The sequence below is a fragment of the Ursus arctos genome, unplaced genomic scaffold (genome assembly GCF_023065955.2).
Source record: "Ursus arctos isolate Adak ecotype North America unplaced genomic scaffold, UrsArc2.0 scaffold_22, whole genome shotgun sequence".
NCBI lineage: Eukaryota > Metazoa > Chordata > Mammalia > Carnivora > Ursidae > Ursus > Ursus arctos.
The window spans coordinates 14,590,209-14,608,255 of record NW_026622897.1 but is presented as its reverse complement, the minus strand read 5'-3'; the positions used below and the strand labels follow the sequence as shown (position 1 = coordinate 14,608,255).

The window sequence follows — 18,047 nt, the reverse complement described above, 5'->3', positions numbered from 1 at the left end:
ACAAGGCATGCAGGCACCAGACCATAGCTCCCCTCCAGGTAGCCCACATGATGGTCCTTCAGAGGCTGATGGAAGCCTTTGGAAAGGCTGGGAGAGAAAGTTACTGACTCTGGCAGATGAGGCGACATTTGAATTGGATCTTAAATAAGTCTGGGCAGGGGGTACCTGGGTGGCTCAGCTGGTTAAGCATCTGCCTTCAGCTCAGGGCGTGATCCCGGTGTTCTGGGATCGAGCCCCACATCACGGTCCTCCCCTGGGAGCCTGCTTCTTCCTCTCCCACTCCCCCTGCTTGTGTTCCCTCTCTCGCTGGCTGTCTCTGTCGAATAAATAAATAAAATCTTAAAAAAAAAATAAGTCTGGGAAGGGAAGGGCATTTCCAGACAATAGGGAAAAAGGCACGTTTTCATTTTAAGAGAAGCTCCAAAAGGGGACTAGAATGGGATGAGGGGAGGGGAGGGGAGGGGAGGTAGAGCAACGCTATGAACGGAGCCTCAGGGATGACATTTCAGACCTGGAGGTCTTCTAGCTTCACTCCACTTCCCTAGCCACGTGCAGCAGACAGGCCCCCAGCTGCAGTTACCAGACATGGCTCAGAGCAGGCTGTTCCCCTCCCTGCCTCCAGTGGCTATGACAGGCATGGAGGCTTTATTAATAACATATAATTTGGCTGGCCTTTTGCAGACAGAAGTACCATGAGTCACGCTGTGGGCATGTGCTCTGTCGTCTGACCTCAAGATGGGGCCCCCAGTCCCATAGACCCATAGCATGGAGAATGGCCTGAATCATCCCTGTCCCCCAGCCCCTCACACAGGCCCTGACACAGAAGGTGGCTGCATGGAAGGAATTGATCTCTGAGTCTGGGAAGGGCTGGCGCTCAGGGAGAGCGGGCCCATTTCCAAGCATGCTGGGCTGCGCGGAGGGCATTTGGGCCACACGTCCGCGGGCCGATGGGCCCGGTGGGAGAAATCACAGGTGGCTTCCAGTGGCAGGAGCACAGTATCTGGAGAGCCTGCCCAAGTCGCTTTTCCAAGCCTTGGTTTTCTTCTCTGTGAAAGGAGGAAATGACAATACTCATCCTAGCAGCCTCATGGGGTTATTGTCAGAATCCAAAGAGCTTTCTTCGCAAATACATGAGGCACTCTACAGATGTTCTCTGTGCCTGAATGGCCCTTGCTGGCTCCAGAACGGCTCTTTGTCTCCTTTTGCTCCCAGGGGCACTTAGAGAAGTGTGAATTTATAAATGTTTTACTCTTTTAGGAGTATTTACATTTTGAAAGAGAAAGTAAAGAGGAAGAATCTTAAGAAAGACTACTTAATGGTGGGATTCTGTGCCCATGGACTTTAAAAAGCCATCTGCAGGTGTCAGAGAAAGAGTGGATCCTGGAATGCCCCCTAAAGCTAGCTAGAGTTCCAGAAGCTACGAATCTGACTTCTTCCCACTACTACCCTGAAGCTTCCATGAGAAAGTCCACCTCCAGGCAGGTACCCCACTTGTAATAGATGGGACACTCCTCTAGCCCCGGGACTTAGCTCTGCATGTGGCACTAGTAGGGAGGATGCCAGTCCCCTCCTTCAGTCCCCAAGCTTCAGGATCAGGAAGGCAGAGGGTGAGACAGCGTGCTGTTTCTTGGGTCATCTTGCCACCATCCTTCAAGGACTTCTGGACAATTGCCTACTCCAAACCTTAGGCCACCAACCCATCCGCAGTCCCAGTGGCCGATGGCTCGGCCCTGCTAAGTGTACCTGGGGGTGAGAGAAGAGAGGAAGAAAAAGAGAAAGCCAGGGTCTCTGCCATTCTCGTCCTAGAGCTTTGGCTCCAGGGTCTTCTCTGCTTCTCACTGCCCTTCATGACCACTGACTACACCCCCCAGCATGGGCACAACCAGGGCCCGGTGAATTCTGAAGAGAGAGACGTGTATCCCTCGGCAAGAACATACCCATGCGAAAATTGGACAGCCACATGCAGAAGAATGAAACTGGACCATTTCCTTACAGCACACACAAAAATAAACTCAAAATGGATGAAAGACCTAAACGTGAGACAGGAATCCATCAAGATCCTAGAGGAGAACACAGGCAGCAACCTCTTCGGTCTTGGCCGCAGCAACTTCTTGTTAGACACATCTCCAAAGGCAAGGGAAACAAAGGCAAGAATGAACTATTGGGACTTCATCAAGATAAAAAGCTTTTGCACAGCAAAGGAAACAGTTGACAAAACCAAAAGACAACCAACAGAATGGGAGAAGATATTTGCAAATGGCATATTGGATAAATGGCTAGTATCCAAGATTTATAAAGAACTTATCAAACTCAACACCCAAAGAACAAATAATCCAATCAAGAAACAGGCAGAAGACATGAACAGACGTTTCTAGAACAAAGAGGACATCCAAATGGCCAACAGACACATGAAAAAATGCTCAATATCACTAGGCATCAGGGAAAAACAAATCAAAACCACAATGCAAATACTGCCTCATGCTGGTCAGAATGGCTAAAATTAACAAGTCAGGAAGCAAGAGATGTTGGCGAGCATACAGAGAAAGGGGAACCCTCTTACACTCTTGGTGGGAATGCAAGTTGGTGCAGCCACTCTAGAAAAGAGTACGGAGATTCCTCAAAAAGTTGAAAAGAGAGCTACCCTACAATCCAGCAATTGCACTACTGGGTATTTACCCCAAAGATACAACTGTAGTGATCTTAAGGGGCACCTGCACCCCAATGCTTATAGCAGCAATGTCCACAATAGACAGACTATAGAAAGAGCCCAGATGTCCACTGATAGATGAATGGATAAAGAAGATGTGGTATATATCTACAATGGAATATTATGCAGCTACCAAAAAGAATGAGCTCTTGCCATTTGCAATGATGTGGACGGAACTAGAGTGTATTACGCTAAGTGAAATAAGTCAATCAGAGAAAGACAATTATTATATGATCTCACTGATATGTGGAATTTAAGAAACAAAACAGAGGATCATAGGGAAGAGAGGAAAAAAATGAAACAAGACGAAACCAGAGAGGTAGACAAACCATAAGAGACTCTTAATCATAGGAAACAAACAGGGTTGCTGGAGGGGAGGGCGGTGGGGGGATGGGGTAACTGGGGGATGGACATTAAGGAGGGCATGTGATGTAACAAGCACTGGGTGTTATACAAGACTGACGAGGGGCACCTGGGTGGCTCAGTAGGTTAAGCGTCTGCCTTTGGCTCAGGTCGTGATCCCAAGGTCCAGGGAGCCTGCTTCTCCCTCTCCCTCTACTGCTCCCCCTCTCTTGCTCTGTCAAATAAATAAACAAAATCTTTAAAAAAAACACAAAAAACTGATGAATCACAGGCCTGTACCTCCGAAACCAATAATATATGTTAATTGAATTTAAATAAAAAATGTTTAAAAATAAATATTTAAATAAATAACAATGAAAAAGAACATACCCATGCAACAGACCCAGCGCAGCCACACACGGCTTGCAGATCCATCCTAGACAGCGTCGTCGGCCAACGCCAAGAATGAGGAGTCTGGAGGCAGAAGACCCGGTTCCCAGACCTGGTTTCACCCCCATTAGCTAAGGGTCCTTGGGCAAGTTACTTAACCCACATCAGTTTTCTCATCTGCAAAACGGGTTGTCCTAAGGGATAATGCACAGCGGGCACGGGACGCCTTTGAGCTCATGAGCATGAAGCATTTGCAACATATAAAGCATAATACAGGTATTTCATAGGACGCACATGCGCTCGCTTGACGTGTGCTAGCTTACCAACCCCTGCCACAAACTCTCTAGAGCTCACAGACTTCTCCCAAGTGCTCTGAAGACCCGCCACAGGCCACGGGATCAGGCGCCCCAGCCAGACACATTTATACACTGCGTACCATATAAATATAGGTTTTATTAATAATGGGTGAAGTCCCACAAATACAACTGGCATCTCTGGGCGACGGGGAGAATCCGTGGCAGGGTAAGAGAAGGAAGAGTGGTGTGTGCACAGGAAGAAGCATCAGGGGAGAGCCCTGGGGGAAGGGGAAATCAGAAGTGGCGTGAGCCTGGACCCACCACGGAAGCCAGACGTGCTCTGTGTCTGTCGCTCTGGTGCCCAGGGCCCACCTTGGCTGATGGGAAGGTGGGAAGGGTGTGGAAAGACCCAGACAGGAGTTTGAATGAGCAGCAAGCGGCTGGGGAAGGGGTGGGGGAGTGAGAACGCCAGCTTGACACACAAAAGAAGGGCCACGGGGTGGCAGTGGCCAAGGCCAACGTACGCCCATGCTTGTGCTTGTGTTGGCTCCTGAGCTCCGGGGAGCTAGTGCTCTGTGCCACCCCGACTGGGAAGGGAAAGAAGACTCGGGGGTAGACACCTGCAGATCCTAGGTCCCAGGACACCCTGGGCGGCACCAGCCTCATCCATACAAAGTGGCATCCCCAGAGGAGGTGGGCACTGCCCTTCCCAGCGTCACCGCCGCCACCACCACGCCACCATCACTCCTCCTCGGAGCCAGAGGGGACAGCGTGGTGTGTCGGGCTGAGATTGCCTGTTCGCATGTATGTGCCTGTAACTCTGGAGAGGGTAGGGAGTGTTGCAGGACCGGGCAGGAGAAGCAAGAAAGGAGGCTTGGTCTTCTCCTACTCACGCCCCAGAATAAAGTGCATTCTCCAGTTCCAGTGGCAGGTGGGAGAGAAACAGACATTATTGCAGAGGTGCCACCAGACCCTACCCCCACCAAAGGGGACAGGGAAGGGGACGGGGCATCCCAGGGCCCCAGGCCTCTCCAATCCCCAGGATTGGGAGGGATGACCCAGACAGAAAACCCAGCTTCTGTTCCAGCAGATTGTCCAAATCAGCCAAGTCTGGGGGTGGGGAGAAGGTGAGGAGGAGGAAGAGACTTCCAGAGCCTTCCCTGCTCCATTCCAGTGTCCAAATGGGACTTCCAGGGGACCCCACCAGGGCCCAGCCCTGGAACCCAAACCTTAGAACAGCCCAGTTTACAAACACTTGTGTGGTGGGGACCCCCAGAGGGGGCCACTTTGGTCAGTTGTAAATGGGGGCCTGGAGAACCTGGGGCTCCCAGGCAGACAACAGAGGAGGGTGCCGAGGGCAGGAACGAGGGTGGCAGCCTCCTAGTGGTCTTTGCATGCAGATGTTGGAGAGAGTAGGGAGGAAGCTACAAACTGCATCAACTGGGGAAGACTTCTGGGCATGGCGGGGAGGGCTGGAGCCCCCACGGCCACAGCCACGGCCACGGCTGGGAGCACAGCCCAGCAGCCAACCTGTGGAGGCGCTGAGAGAGGGGAAGGTGGCTGCACCAGCAACCAGTGCCAAAGTCTACAAGGTTAAAACAGTCCCAGAGGGCTGGGGCTGAGGGCTTCCGCTGCGGGGGCTGGGGCGCAGGCCAGAGCAAGGCCAGGGCAAGCTCTATCTCTCCGACTTGACCCGGTAACGGAGCACAAGGTATGCCAGCAGCCGCAAGGCCAGGAAGAAGATGCCCAAGACCAGGAAGTCCAGGTAGAGCTTGGCATCCTCCACATCCAGCGCTCGGAGGATACTCTGCGGATTCTGGAAAGGGCAGTGCTCCTCCAAGCAGGTCAGATCTCCTCGATCCATGCCATAGATGGTCAGAATCACACCCTCAAAGCCATACCTGTGCACGCGGGGACATCAGAGCAGGATACAGAGCATAGGGTCACTGTTCCCTGGGCAAACTGCCAGGGCCCAGCTGCAACTCTCTCCTCCCTGGGGCCTGGGCTCCTGCAGGGAGGAGCAGGGACAGACGGTGAGGACAGTGGCTCTGACCTGACATAGGAGAGGTAGGAGCTCCATTGCAGGTAAGTGGGGATGGTCTTGAAGCTGACAAAGAAACCGGAGAACAAGAGGACAGGGATGGCGGTAACTGGGCCCACAAAGGTGGCCACCTGGAGGGGAGGGAAGGGGACCGGGCCATCACAGGAGTGACCGGGACAGACCCAGGAATGGGGTGGCCCACAGTTTCCCACAGATCTGTTCCACTCCTGATATCAGCCCCAGCTTCCTCCCACCAGACCCCATCCCCTCTCTAGATCCCCAGGGGTCAGCCCTCCCACCTGGAGGGAATTGGAGGCAGCTCCAATCAGCAGCCCCAAGGACTGGGCCACCAAGGCTGTGGCAGTGGCCAGGGCGGAGAAGAGGAGGAAGCGGCTGGTTTCGGCTGGCTGGCCGGTCATCCAGTACATGATACTGCAGTACACCACCGGGCACACCACCTGGGGAACGGGCACGGGCCTGAGCAGGGGGCGCAGGCCAGGGCCACAGTGGCCGAGACCCTCCCTGCCGCCTGGGCAGGAGCCCCTGGAACAGCTCTGCCTAGAGCGTCTGTGCTGAGTCCTGCCGCCCCCACGCTCTGTGTGTGCTGCCCCCCAGGCTGACATGTGTCCCCTTGCTTCCTGGCTGGATGACCTTCATTCAAATAGTGTCACCATTTCCACTGGGCCCCTTCTGACCAGTTCAGGCACGGTGATGTCTCCATATCTGAGCGCCTGAACTGGCCAGATTATTCTTTACCTGTTGATTAATTAACTCTACATGTGAACACGTGTTGTCCCCCTCTAGGCTACCAACTCCTGGGGCCGGCGTCCAAGCCCAGCGCGGACAGTTGTGCAGGCTCTTCCCTGTACTAGGCGCCCAAGCAAGAGGCCACCAGAGGCCAAGATCCAGCTGCGCTCTTCTCACGAAGCCATGGCGAGGCATGGGGCAGCATCCACCCTGAGGACAGGGCAGCTTTTCTCATTTGCACACAGCTGCGCTACAGCTTATTGGTGGCCCCAAAGCTTGGAAGAGGAGACTAGTGACAATAAAACCAACCCAAACTGGCTACCACTTACTGGGCACTTGAGTACGTGCCAAGCACTAGTCTAAGTCCTTTACGTGTATTAACGTATTGACTTCTCACAAGCAATCCCCAGGTGGAAGCTCTCATCATTCCCCTTGATAGAGGGGGATGTGGATGCAGAGATAGACAGGAGGCTTCTCCATATCTCTCAGCTGCCAAGTAACAGTACGGCCCCAGCGCCTGCGCGAGCTACCCTCCACTGCCGCGGACAAGATTTACAGGGTCATTCGTAGGGTTATTATTTTCATCACTGTTTGTCATCGGTTGTTCCCCCAAGAACGTCAGTTCCCCAAGGTCAAGATCACATCTGTCTTATTCATTGCCGGATCCCCATGCAGGCACAGAGCCTCGTGCACAGTAGACACTCCCCACCTATTTGCTAAGTGCAGAAAAGGAGTAGAAAGGAATGGCAGGAGACGAGGTTGAAGGAGTCAAGCAAGGGTGGAAGAAGACAGACAGGAGGGAGGAAGGGGTTTACCTGAAAGGGCACATCGGCCATGGTCTTGGCCAGGTAGTATGCTTTGAGGCTGTACCAGTAATTGAGATGCTCCCTCATGAAGACTGCCATCTCTAAGGGGACTGAGGACACATGCAGGTGAGGCGCAGCTGTCTGACACCCCGACTCCGGCCCTGTGCCCCGCTCCCCCCCAACCCCCGCCCAGGGTGGCTCAGCTTACAGGTGAGCACGGTTGGCATAAGGGCAGCAAACATGAGGAACAGCATGGAGAAGAAGAGGCAGCCGGTGTTGTTGAAGACCTTGATGGCATCGTTACCGATGTGCAGGTAAAGGAGACCAATGAGCACGCCGATGACCACGTGGGACACAAATCGCAGGTGGGTCAGGACCTGAGTGAGGAAAGGGGATGGGCCACAGGCCAGAGATGGGCAGAGCACACTGGGGTAGGAACTCAGAGCCGCCCTCACAGACATATAGACCCACGGGTGCCTTGGGAGACTGCTGGCTAGCGGGTGGGGGGAGGGCTTTCCCATCCCAGCTGCTGAGATCTTATGCCCCCCAAAAGCCAGGCCTGTAGCAGCCTGCTCTCCCCCATCTTGATGCCTCACCGTGTCCCTGAGGATGGACAAGAAGGTCCTCTTGAAGAGGATGCAGAACTGTGTGAGGGTGCTGGTGGCAAAGGTGTGGCTTTCAATGGGATCCACTTCCTGGGGAGAGGACATTGGATCAGGCGAGCCTACCCCACCCACCCACTGCACACCCAGCTCAGTGATGGGAAAACCCTGGAGCCCTTCCCCAGGGCGGGAGTCCTCCAGTCCCTCTCGTACTGATGGGAAACTCCACCACTGAGGTGTGTGCCTGGAAGCTGGCCTCAGGGTCATGAGCTGGAGCGAGATTCGGAGAGAGACACGAGGAGCAAGTAAAAACTTGAGAGAGAGGAGAGAGCACACGTCGAGGACACTGTGGGGGCTAAGAGTAGACCAGTCACTCCTCTTCTTGTCTTTACTCCATCAAGAAACAGTTACCCGAAGGGCACAGTACCTTGAAACCACCAGTGTCACAATCATATTTAACAACCATCATACTGACCGCGTCCACTACAACTAGCCCTCCTGGTTTTTGAAGCTGGCATCCAGCTTGTCAGTTCAGATGGAAGAATGAACGCGAGAGGTCACATGGCCCCCAGGCACAGCTGGACCAACCAAGGGACCTGGAGGAACGCAACCCCACTAGCTTACAAGTGGCTCATCAGCATTACCCTAAACACATGGACCAGATGAATCTCGAACATAAAGAATAAGGATCTTTTTCAGGTCCCAAGTCTCTTAAGATGGAAAAGACCTCTGGGGGCCAGACGAAAAAGCGCCGGAGAACCTGCTGGCATGACGTCAGGTGTCTCCGGTCAACGACATCCACCTTCTCAAGAGTCCCCTGCCCCAAATTTTGGCCTTAAAAACCCTCACTTGCGAGCCACTGGGGAGTTGGGACTTCTGAAGACTAGCTCCCCATTCCCCCGGGTGGCCCTACACCAGTAACTCGCCTATGTCCCTTCACTGCACAGGCCCACTGTGCGTTTGTATTGGCTTGCTGCACAAGCTCTCCTTCCGTTCAGTGACGTTTTCAAGGCTTATAGTATCTCATTTAGGGAAGAGAACCAGGACCCAATGAACACCAGCTGTACCAGCTACGGTGCAAAGAGATTTATGTGATGATCTCGTTAGTCCTCCCAATAACCCTAGAGCTAAGTGTCATTGCCTCTGGGCTGGAGATGACAGCAAGACACATGGGCCACGAGGCATGAGACACAGCTTCGGGTTTGCTTACCAGGTAGCCCCGTGCTGGCGCTGAGGACAACACGCTACAGATGCTTAGTAAGAATTTGCTGAACACACAAAGGAACAGAGGTCGAGCAAGTGCCCAAGGTTACACAACTGTTCACAGTAGGTCTATTCCAAGTTCTGAGTTCTTCCTAGTCCCTAATGGTTTTGATGCCTCTGGTTGGACACCTCTTTGGCAGGGCCATCGTCCAGGGTCCATCTGCCCTCCCCCACTTTTCCCTCTCTGCCCTCTCCACCCATACTCACCTGAGGGCAAGGGTGGCAGGAGGTGGGGACCTCATTCTTCTCAGGGCTGCTCTTCTTCTCAGCCATGGCACAGAGCCCATTCTGCACAGCCCTGAACAGCATGGGGTTCAGGTCTCCATACTCTCCAGAGGCCACCTCGATGACTGGGAGACACGGAGGGGAGTGCTTGGCTAAGATCTCTCCTTGGTTCCCGAGGGCAAGCCAGCCCCTCCATGGGTGTGTGGGGAAGGCAGGGGACAGTGAGACCTCCCCAAGGAGGCCCAGGTGTATGACCCAATCCCCCGGATTTGGCCCAGGACCACAGCCCAGGCCCCCACTCACTGAAGTCAGCCGGGTTGTGGTAGGTGGGGCAGTGTAAGCCAAGCCCCTTCAGGTAGGGGATCAGGTTGGTGACCACGCCCTTGAAGATGCACTGACCTTGGCTTAGGATGTAGAGCTGAGGCAGAAAGGGAAGGGTGAGGAGAACACAGCCAGTGGACTAGGCGGGCCCCACTAGCACCTCTCCTGACGCCCTTCCCTCTCCCCACTGCAGGCCAGGCCCCTGTGAGGCCCAGAGCCACTCACCTTGTCAAACATCTCAAAGAGCTTGGCACTGGGCTGGTGGATGGTGCAGATGATTGTACGGCCCCCCTGGGCCAGGGACTTCATGAGGGACACCACTTGGAAACAGGAGGCGCTGTCCAGACCACTGTCCAGAGAGAGGCCACCGGGGGTGGGGGGGGGGTGAGGTGGGCACAGCCAAAAGAAGAGAATTCTTGGGGTGGGGCAGGTGCTACGGAGGGGATGGAGCTGGCAGGAAGGGAGTCCCTCTGGCCACCCTGACAGCCTGTCCAGACTAGATGATGCAGGCCTTTGGAGGCACCAAGAAGCCCAGAGCGCCATTCAGTTTAACAAGCAAATATCGAACAAGCACCTGTTGAGTGGCCGGCGCTGGGACTACCATGATGGATACCTAAGACATAGACTCTGGTCTGGAGGGAGAGAGAGAGAGAAGCGCACAGATCACTGGAGATGATGTGGAATGTGCTGTAGAAACATGAGGTGACAAAGGGGGCGAGGCTTCAGATCTGCTGCCCAGGGGTTGGAGGGAAGTCAAAGAAGTTTCCTGAATGCGTGTGGAAGAAGAAGGAGCTGAGCCGGCTAAAGGCGGAAGGGCAGGCGTGGTGGCGAAGGGCATTCCAGACAGAAGACACAACATGTGCAAAGCTCAGAGGCATGAAACACATGGCCGGCCCAGGGAATTATAAGCAATTCGGTGTTATTAGAGCATAAAATACATGCTCTAATAAAAGACAGCATGAAGCAAGATGTGAGGCTGGGGAAGTAGGTTCAGACGGGAACCTCGTAAGTCCTCTGACTTTCTTCTGAGGGCAAACGGGAATCGCTGTGTGTTTTCAAGCGGGGGAGTGAGTATTGCTAGACTTGTCTTTTAGAAAGCTCTCCCTGGCTGCGGTTTGGAGGGAGGACTGGCTGGGAGCGACTGAAGACAAGGGGGTAGGAGTTTGTGGCAGAAATGCAGGCAAGAGCTGATGAGGTCCAGAACTTAAGCCTGGGCACTCGGGATGGGGGTGGGGCGAATCTGAGAGACAGAGAAAGAAAGTAGAATCAGCAGGATTTGGTGACGGATGGGCTGTGGGGAAGAAAAGGAGAGGGAGGCATCCGTCAAGGAGGACATAGGATTTCTGCCTGCGTGAAGGATGGGGCTGCTATGGCGACAGGACTGGCAGGAATGGATGAGGAGTAAGCCCTTCTCTTGGCCCCGGGAGGCTGCTGCGCATGGACTCTGGTCTCCAGCAGTACAGCGGGATGCAGCCTCCCACCCTGGCTCAGGGCCGAGGCAGGGGGCATCCTGGTGGGAGAGGAGGGGGAGAACTACCTGGTGGGCTCGTCAAAGAACATGACGGGTGGGTTGTTGACCAGCTCCAGGGCGATGGCCAGGCGCTTCCTCTGCCCACCAGAAAGCAGAGCTGTCCTCGTGTGGGAGCAGGACATCAGGCCCAGTGCTGTCAGGATCTCCGTCACCTGGCCCAGCCCCCCCACCCACCCCAGGTCAGCTTCAGAATGTCCGCTCCTCCCCACCCCCACGCCACCCCAATTTAAAGAAGTGCTCCCTTAAGTCCGCTTGGGCTCCAGTGTCCCAGCCTTGGCTTCTTGTCTCCTACCCCCACATCAGGGCTCTAGAACTCTCCACCACAAAAAGGGCAGCGGTCCTGTTCTCACCCCTTTCTCCTCCCCACTCACCAGTTCCTTCTTCACCTCTTGCTTCTCACTCAACTTCAAGTTAGCAGAGACCTGAGGCCCAGAGAGTAGGCAGGTCAGATATGTGTGGGAGGAGGGCCCTGCCTTGACCCCTTAGCCACCACAGAGGATGGGGATGGCGGGGGCTGAGAGAGGGAGCCAGCCAGCCAGCCCTCACCATCATGGCTTCCAAGACCGTGAGATGTGGCAATAGCATGTCATCCTGCATGATGTAACAGGACATCTTGCGGAAGGTCCTCAGCTCCCGCGGCCTCCCGTTGACCAGGATCTGCCCCTTCATTCCAGACTCCCTGCAGGCACATTGGTTTTGGATGGGGGTCAAGGCCACTTCAGAACACCTTCTGTGCTCCCCAGGGGATCCTCCTTCCTGGATCCTGCCCCCATTCCACCCCAGCTTCATCCTCACCTGTACCCCGCCAAGATGTTCATGAAGGTGGACTTGCCGGCCCCGGAGGGGCCCATGATGCCAATCAGCTCCCGGCGGCAGAATTTACCCGACAGGCACTTGAGGAGGGTCTTATAACCTGCGGCGAGGGAGGCAGGAACTGTGAACAGGGTTACAGTGAACAGAGGCACCCGAAACTCTGAGGCGTGGCCCTGGCTATTAGTGAACAAGGCCGTTCCCTCCTCAGGGGGGATTGATGAGGATGAAGAAACAACCTTCCGAGTGGCCCCAATATCACACCCTCTCCTCCTGTTCCCCTAGAAGGGCCAACTCCCAACGTGCAAGTACCAGAGGCAAGCACACTCTGCCGTAGGCCGCGAGAAAACCTCCGCCCCTCACGGATGGGCACGGAGAGGGGCTCAAGTGTGTAGACGACCCTGCCCCCCCCCCCAAACACAGTAGTCACTCTCGCTCCCTCCAGGAAGACTTTGCTGACCATCAGCCCGAGCGAGCAGGCTAGATGTCCTCTGTGCTCTCGCAGCACCTGCATAGGCCGGTACGTTTGCTCTTAGATGTGCCTGTCCCTCGCCCCTGCCCCCCAGCCTGTGCGTCTGTGAGCTGCCTGGGGGCAGAGTCTGTGTCCTACTCATCTGTGACCTCGGCAGACAGTCTGCATGTACTAGATGCTCACGACGTGTTCTAGGAGTACGTGTTCTCAGAACTTTTGCCTCATTCTGAAAAAGCCTGCTTCTTTGTGCTCTGTTGGCCTGCGAGCCTTGTCTCCACAGCCCCCACCATGGCCCAGTAAAATCTCATGATTCATTCACTCCTTGCGAGGCAGCATATGCATTAAGAGCACTGATTTGGAGTCAGGTGGCTTGAGGTTCAAATTCTGGCTCCACACTTACCAGCTGTGGGACCTCAGGCAAGTTGCTTAGCCTCTCTGAGCTCCAGGTCCCTCATCTATAAAATGGGCTGTTAATAGCTATTTCATAGAGTCGTTATAAAGATGCAATGAGATAATATACGTAAAGCATATGACACAGTGCTTGGCACATAGAGTACATTTAAAAAGTGACATTTTATTATTAATTCCGTTTGATAAATGCTTATTGATGTCTACTACATTCCAAGCTCTGTACCAGACACTGGACAAAAAAGGAAGAAGACACATTTCCTGCGTTCAAGAAAGTCATAGTCTAGATTTAAAAAGATGGAAAACATCTATGGATCTGAGGAGAGATAAAATAAGGGTTATAACAGAGGCACAAATAATGTACAATGAGAATGCAGAAAATGGAGTTGAGGAGGGTGGAGGGGAAGGGGAAAATCAGGAATGGCTTCAAGGAGGAAGTGGCATTTGAGCAAAGTCTTAAAGGATGAGCAGCATTCAAAAATGGAGAGGAGGGGCGCCTGGGTGGCACAGCGGTTAAGCGTCTGCCTTCGGCTCAGGGCGTGATCCCGGTGTTATGGGATCGAGCCTCACATCAGGCTCCTCTGCCATGAGCCTGCTTCTTCCTCTCCCACTCCCCCTGCTTGTGTTCCCTCTCTCGCTGGCTGTCTCTATCTCTGTCGAATAAATAAATAAAATCTTTAAAAAAAAAAATGGAGAGGAAAGTCAGAGGCTCTCCAGGCCTTGGGAGGAAGAGCTCTGCTACATGAGAGCACATACATGACACAAGCCAGGAAGCAGAGGTCAGAGACCACACGGAGTCACCTGGGGAAACAAGGTGGTAGAGAGGAAGGAGGGAGCCCACCAGGCAAGCCTTGCCTGCTATGTTTGCAGACCTGCCTCAGTGAGGCAGAAACCCCAAGGCCCTGCTGGAGATTTTGCTCACTACCACCCTCCTCCACCCCCCCACAGAGCTCAGTTTCCTCTCCCCTCCACCTCCTTAGCAGAGACAGTGAAGGGATGTGATCTTTCGCCCTCCCTCCACAGCACCCAGCTGTCCCTCTGGACACATCCATTCGGAAGGAGGCTCAGCTGCTGTCCACTGTGGGGTCCCCATCACACCAACTGCCCAGATAGTGCTTCAGAGTTTACAAACTCATTACTTCCCTTGCTGCTATAGCAACATGGATGAGCCAACCGGGGCCCAGAGACATCCAGTGACTCACCCAAGGTCACACAGCAAGTTCTTTCCTGGGAGAGGGGAAGTCATAGGTTCCATCCCTCTGCCTCAGGGGCGACCACCATCAATCAGAAAGACGTGTGGTTGTGTACTCCAGCAAACACCTTTCAGAGCCACTCACGGGAAGTGATTTCTTTTGTAGGGGAGGAAACAAGCGATGATGAACCTTCCCCTCATTTAATCCCAGCCAAACACCAGATTGAACAGTGATGCCTAATACAAATATCATCTTACACTTGCCTCTCACCAAGCATTTTCACAGATAACGTCTCGGCTAAGCTTCACAACATGCCTGTGCGGAGACAATTCTTATCGTCCCTGTTTACAGATGAAGAAAGTGAGTCCAAGGGAGGATAAGCAGATGGCCCAAGGTCATCCAGCAGACAGGAGGCTGGGAACCCAGTCTTTGAACTCCTGCTGTTCCACAGCTGCTCATCACGGGAGGGACCTGCCAGCCCTTCCAGATAAAAACACACTGGAGTTCTGGTCCTGCCTCTGTCGGTAGCTCTCTCGCAATTTTGTCAAGTCACTTAATCTTTGAGGACCTCCATTTCCTCATCTATAAAATAAGGACAGTAATATGTCCTCCCAAGGCATAATAGGGTTATTGTGAATATTAAGTGAGATATTTAATAGTAACTAATGGGAAAGTGTTTTGAAAAACAAGAAACATCATATATAATTAGAGGAGACCAGTGGCAAGTCCTTACCTGGGCAAGGCAGACACCACCCTCTCTCCACAGCCCTCGTTCTTCCTCTCTGCCTACCTCTAATGTCTTTCTTGTCCTCCAGACAAGGGGAGAGGGACTCCAGTGAAAAGACAAGTCAAAGAGAGGAGGACAGAGGGCAAAGAAAGGAGCAAGGGACAGAAGAGACAGCAAAATGGACAGTAGAGAGCCTGGGGCTGGCAAGCTCAAGGGAGGAAGCACCTGGTCAGGGCTGTCAGTCTGGCTGGTGGTTTGAAGGAGCCAGTCCATCTAGCTACATTTCTTTCTTATCTTCACGTCTCCTTAAAACTGAGGAAAAACAGGGCTATAGGAATAATGGCCACCTCTTCATTTGCCCAGAGCTGGTCTCAGTGCCCAGAGGCTGCTCTGGGACAGGGCACCCAGGAGGGGGCCCAGAGTCCTCAGTTTCCTTTGGCTTAGGCCCTGTGACCTTTTGGTCCCTTGTGAGAGTGAGGGTGGGGAATGCAGAGACAGCTCACGCTCAGCCCTGCTCGGAAGCACCCCAAACTTATTTCTTAAATCTCAGAGAAGAATGTCCCAGCTCCACCCCTGACCCACACCCAGCTCTGGGAAACACACACACACACACACACACACACACACACACACACACACAAAACACAAAACCATCAACTTCTTTATTCCCAGCTCAAATTGCCCAGGGCAGGCAGGGGCAAGGATTCCAGGGGCTGGTGAAGGTTCCAATGAACTCAGAGCCCCAGACCTTACCCACCTGCACTGATGAGAGAAAAGAGGAGGAGATGGGAATGCTGTACCAGGGAAGTTAAGAAGGAAAGAACAACACACAGAGAGCTGGCAAATCTGGCTTCTGGTCTCAGCTCTGCGACTCATTAGCTGTGTGGCACTGGTCAAGTGACTCAACTTCCCTGGGCCTCCGTTTCCTTATTAGTAACATGGGGATGTCACCTATCCTGCTAAACCTTCACCCTCCCTGCCTCGGAGGACTTCGGCAAGAATGAAGTAAGATGACAGGAATGAGAACATCTTTCAAGATCAGCAGTGTTCTATAGGTGCAAGATACTGCTCACCACTGAGGAGGGCTGCAGCACAGCCCTGGACTTGCTCAGACCAGGCCTCAAAGGCAGGAATTCTACCTAAAATAAAGGCAAACTGGTCCTGATCCACTTAAGGACCAGAGGTTAAAGTGTCATCTTAGAGGAGAAAAGCTTCAATAGCCAGTTGAACCTAGTGTCCCACCGTGCTCACAGGTGTGGGGGGAGCACAGACACAGTCAGCTGTGTGCATAGTCGGTGGTGGGTTGAGATTTCAGTACTCACAGAGCCCTCTGGGGCAGGACTTGGAGAACAGGGGACACCCAGACCTCCTGCTAAGAAGCAACTCCTGGGGGGCTCCACAGCTCCCCATCAGGCTGCTCCCTTACCCCGTTTGCGCCAGCAGGGCCCCTCCCGCACGGAATAGGACAGCTCCACGAACTCGATGTCCACTGCTGAGCGCTTGGGTAGGTGGGAGAAGCGTTGGGCTTCGGTGATGTGGTTCTCCACCTTCTTCAGGTGCGTGGTCAGCATCGGGGGCTCCGCCCCGTCCTCCAGCGCCACAGCCATGGCCACGGCCCCGGGTCCTAGTCCACAGCCCACGGCCTCCAGCGCCTTCTCCGCCATCGCGCCGCCGGCCTGCAGGGAGCCGGCCTGCTCAGTTCGGGGCAGACCCCCAAGCCCTGGCTCCAAGCTCCCTTGCTTTCTAATGCTCCCCCACCCCCACTCCCCGCCTCCTTCTCAGGGCAGATCCGCTACTGGGAGCACCCCACTTCCCACCGCCAGGGCATCTGCCCTCTCCTGCCCCCCACTCCCCGCGTAGCTACGCTCGGTCTCGACCTCTCCTCGGTCCAGGCAGCCCCAGCTCCAGCCTGGCCCCAGCCTGGCCCCAGCCCGGCCCCTAAAAGCCCTCACCCACTCCCCCCTCCCCGCGGCGGCTCTAATCTCCTTACCCCGCAGGCCAGCAGCCCCTGGGGACTGGAAGGTTGGGGGGCGGGGAGGAGGACAGGGGCGGCCGGCCGCGGCTGCCCGCTAGGAGGTCAGGGTAGCCGGGTGCGCGCAAGGCGGACTGGGGGAAGGCGGAGGAAGAGGAGGCTCTGGGCCTCCCGCTGCATCCCCCTCCCCATCCCCGGGCGCGTCGCCTGGCCGGCCCCTCCCGCCGGCGCCCCTGCGCCCGCGCGTCCGGGACTCTCCCAAAGGCGGGCGCACCGCCGGAACTCAAGACCACCGCCCCCCACCGCCGCCGCCAACTAGCCCCCCGTGGCGGGTTCCCCCCTCCTTATCTCCCGCATGCCTAGTCACCTTGACGCGCCCCCGGGCCGGTGCGGACGGAGAAGCTTAGCGCTGCCGCGGGCCGGGGATGGAGACTCCGGGCCCTCCTCACCTGCCTCCGGCTGCGGCACCCGCGGCCCGGCTCCCGGTCCCGGCGGCGCGGGCCGGGGCGGGGCCGGGGCGGGGCGGGAGACTGGGGAGGGCCCGGGCCTCAGGTCTGCGGAGAGATGACAACGATGGGGAGGGGCGATGGGGGCGCGCCCCAACTCGGCCGCGTACAGCCGGTTCCCAGAGCCCGGTGCTGGGCGCTGTGTCCTCCCGAGCCCGCCGGGCGACTGCGCTCTCCTCTCAGCTACTGCTCGCGGGTCCCGCTGTTCTTAAAGGGCCCGCGTCGCCCCGCAGGCGGCGGGGGGCGAGCATGGCGAAAGGGACAGCAGTGCCGGCGACGCGGGGCCAGAGCGGGCGCAGGTGTGGACCCAGGACTGGGGGGTTGGCGGCGAAGGGCCGATTTGAAGACTGAGGACAGGAGAGCTGAAGTCGCTCAGAGGGAACAGGTCCCTGGATTACAGACTAGACGGTGATGGTGTGCGTCTAGGGGGTGGGGGTGGGCATTGGGGTGCAGATGCCATCCCTCTCAAGGGATTGTGAAGCTGTCAGACTGTCTGCACTACTCCCCCATCAGTTTCCCTCAGTTCTGGCCCTTGAGCTCAGGCTTCCTCCAGGGATTCCCCCAAACTAGATAAAAAGGCTTTGAAAGCTGGAGTCTTGGGATAGCCTCCTCCCCTTTCCCCACCCCATTCTGCACCTTCCTTAACTAGTTAAGAAGGAAAGGCGGGTGGACGCTTTGGGAGAGCTTG

At 55.2% G+C, this 18,047-nt stretch overlaps 1 protein-coding gene across 1 annotated transcript; it reads right to left on the bottom strand.

Moving 5' to 3' along the window:
• Positions 1 to 3,912: 3,912 nt before the first annotated feature.
• On the bottom strand, positions 3,913 to 17,293 carry ABCG4 (ATP binding cassette subfamily G member 4). The gene is made up of 15 exons (XM_026505586.4): positions 17,221 to 17,293; positions 16,308 to 16,557; positions 12,067 to 12,184; positions 11,818 to 11,950; positions 11,643 to 11,693; positions 11,278 to 11,423; positions 9,966 to 10,089; positions 9,723 to 9,837; positions 9,402 to 9,544; positions 7,926 to 8,024; positions 7,538 to 7,706; positions 7,339 to 7,439; positions 6,076 to 6,234; positions 5,789 to 5,907; positions 3,913 to 5,636 (listed from the first exon to the last, which is right to left on the bottom strand). The coding sequence occupies exons 2-15, from the start codon at positions 16,543 to 16,545 to the stop codon at positions 5,411 to 5,413; spliced, it is 1,941 nt and encodes a 646-aa protein (XP_026361371.1). The 5' UTR covers positions 16,546 to 16,557; positions 17,221 to 17,293; the 3' UTR covers positions 3,913 to 5,410.
• Between the last annotated feature and the right edge of the window lie 754 nt (positions 17,294 to 18,047).

Excerpts from the sequence above, each read along its gene's own strand:
- ABCG4 (XM_026505586.4), bottom strand. The coding sequence starts at position 16,545 with ATGGCGGAGAAGGCGCTGGAGGCCGTGGGCTGTGGACTAGGACCCGGG. Across the intron at positions 10,090-11,277 it reads TTCTTTGACGAGCCCACCAG|TGGTCTGGACAGCGCCTCCT; the intron begins GTAGTTCTCCCC and ends CTCTCTGGACAG. Across the intron at positions 9,838-9,965 it reads TCTTTGAGATGTTTGACAAG|CTCTACATCCTAAGCCAAGG; the intron begins GTGAGTGGCTCT and ends TTTCTGCCTCAG.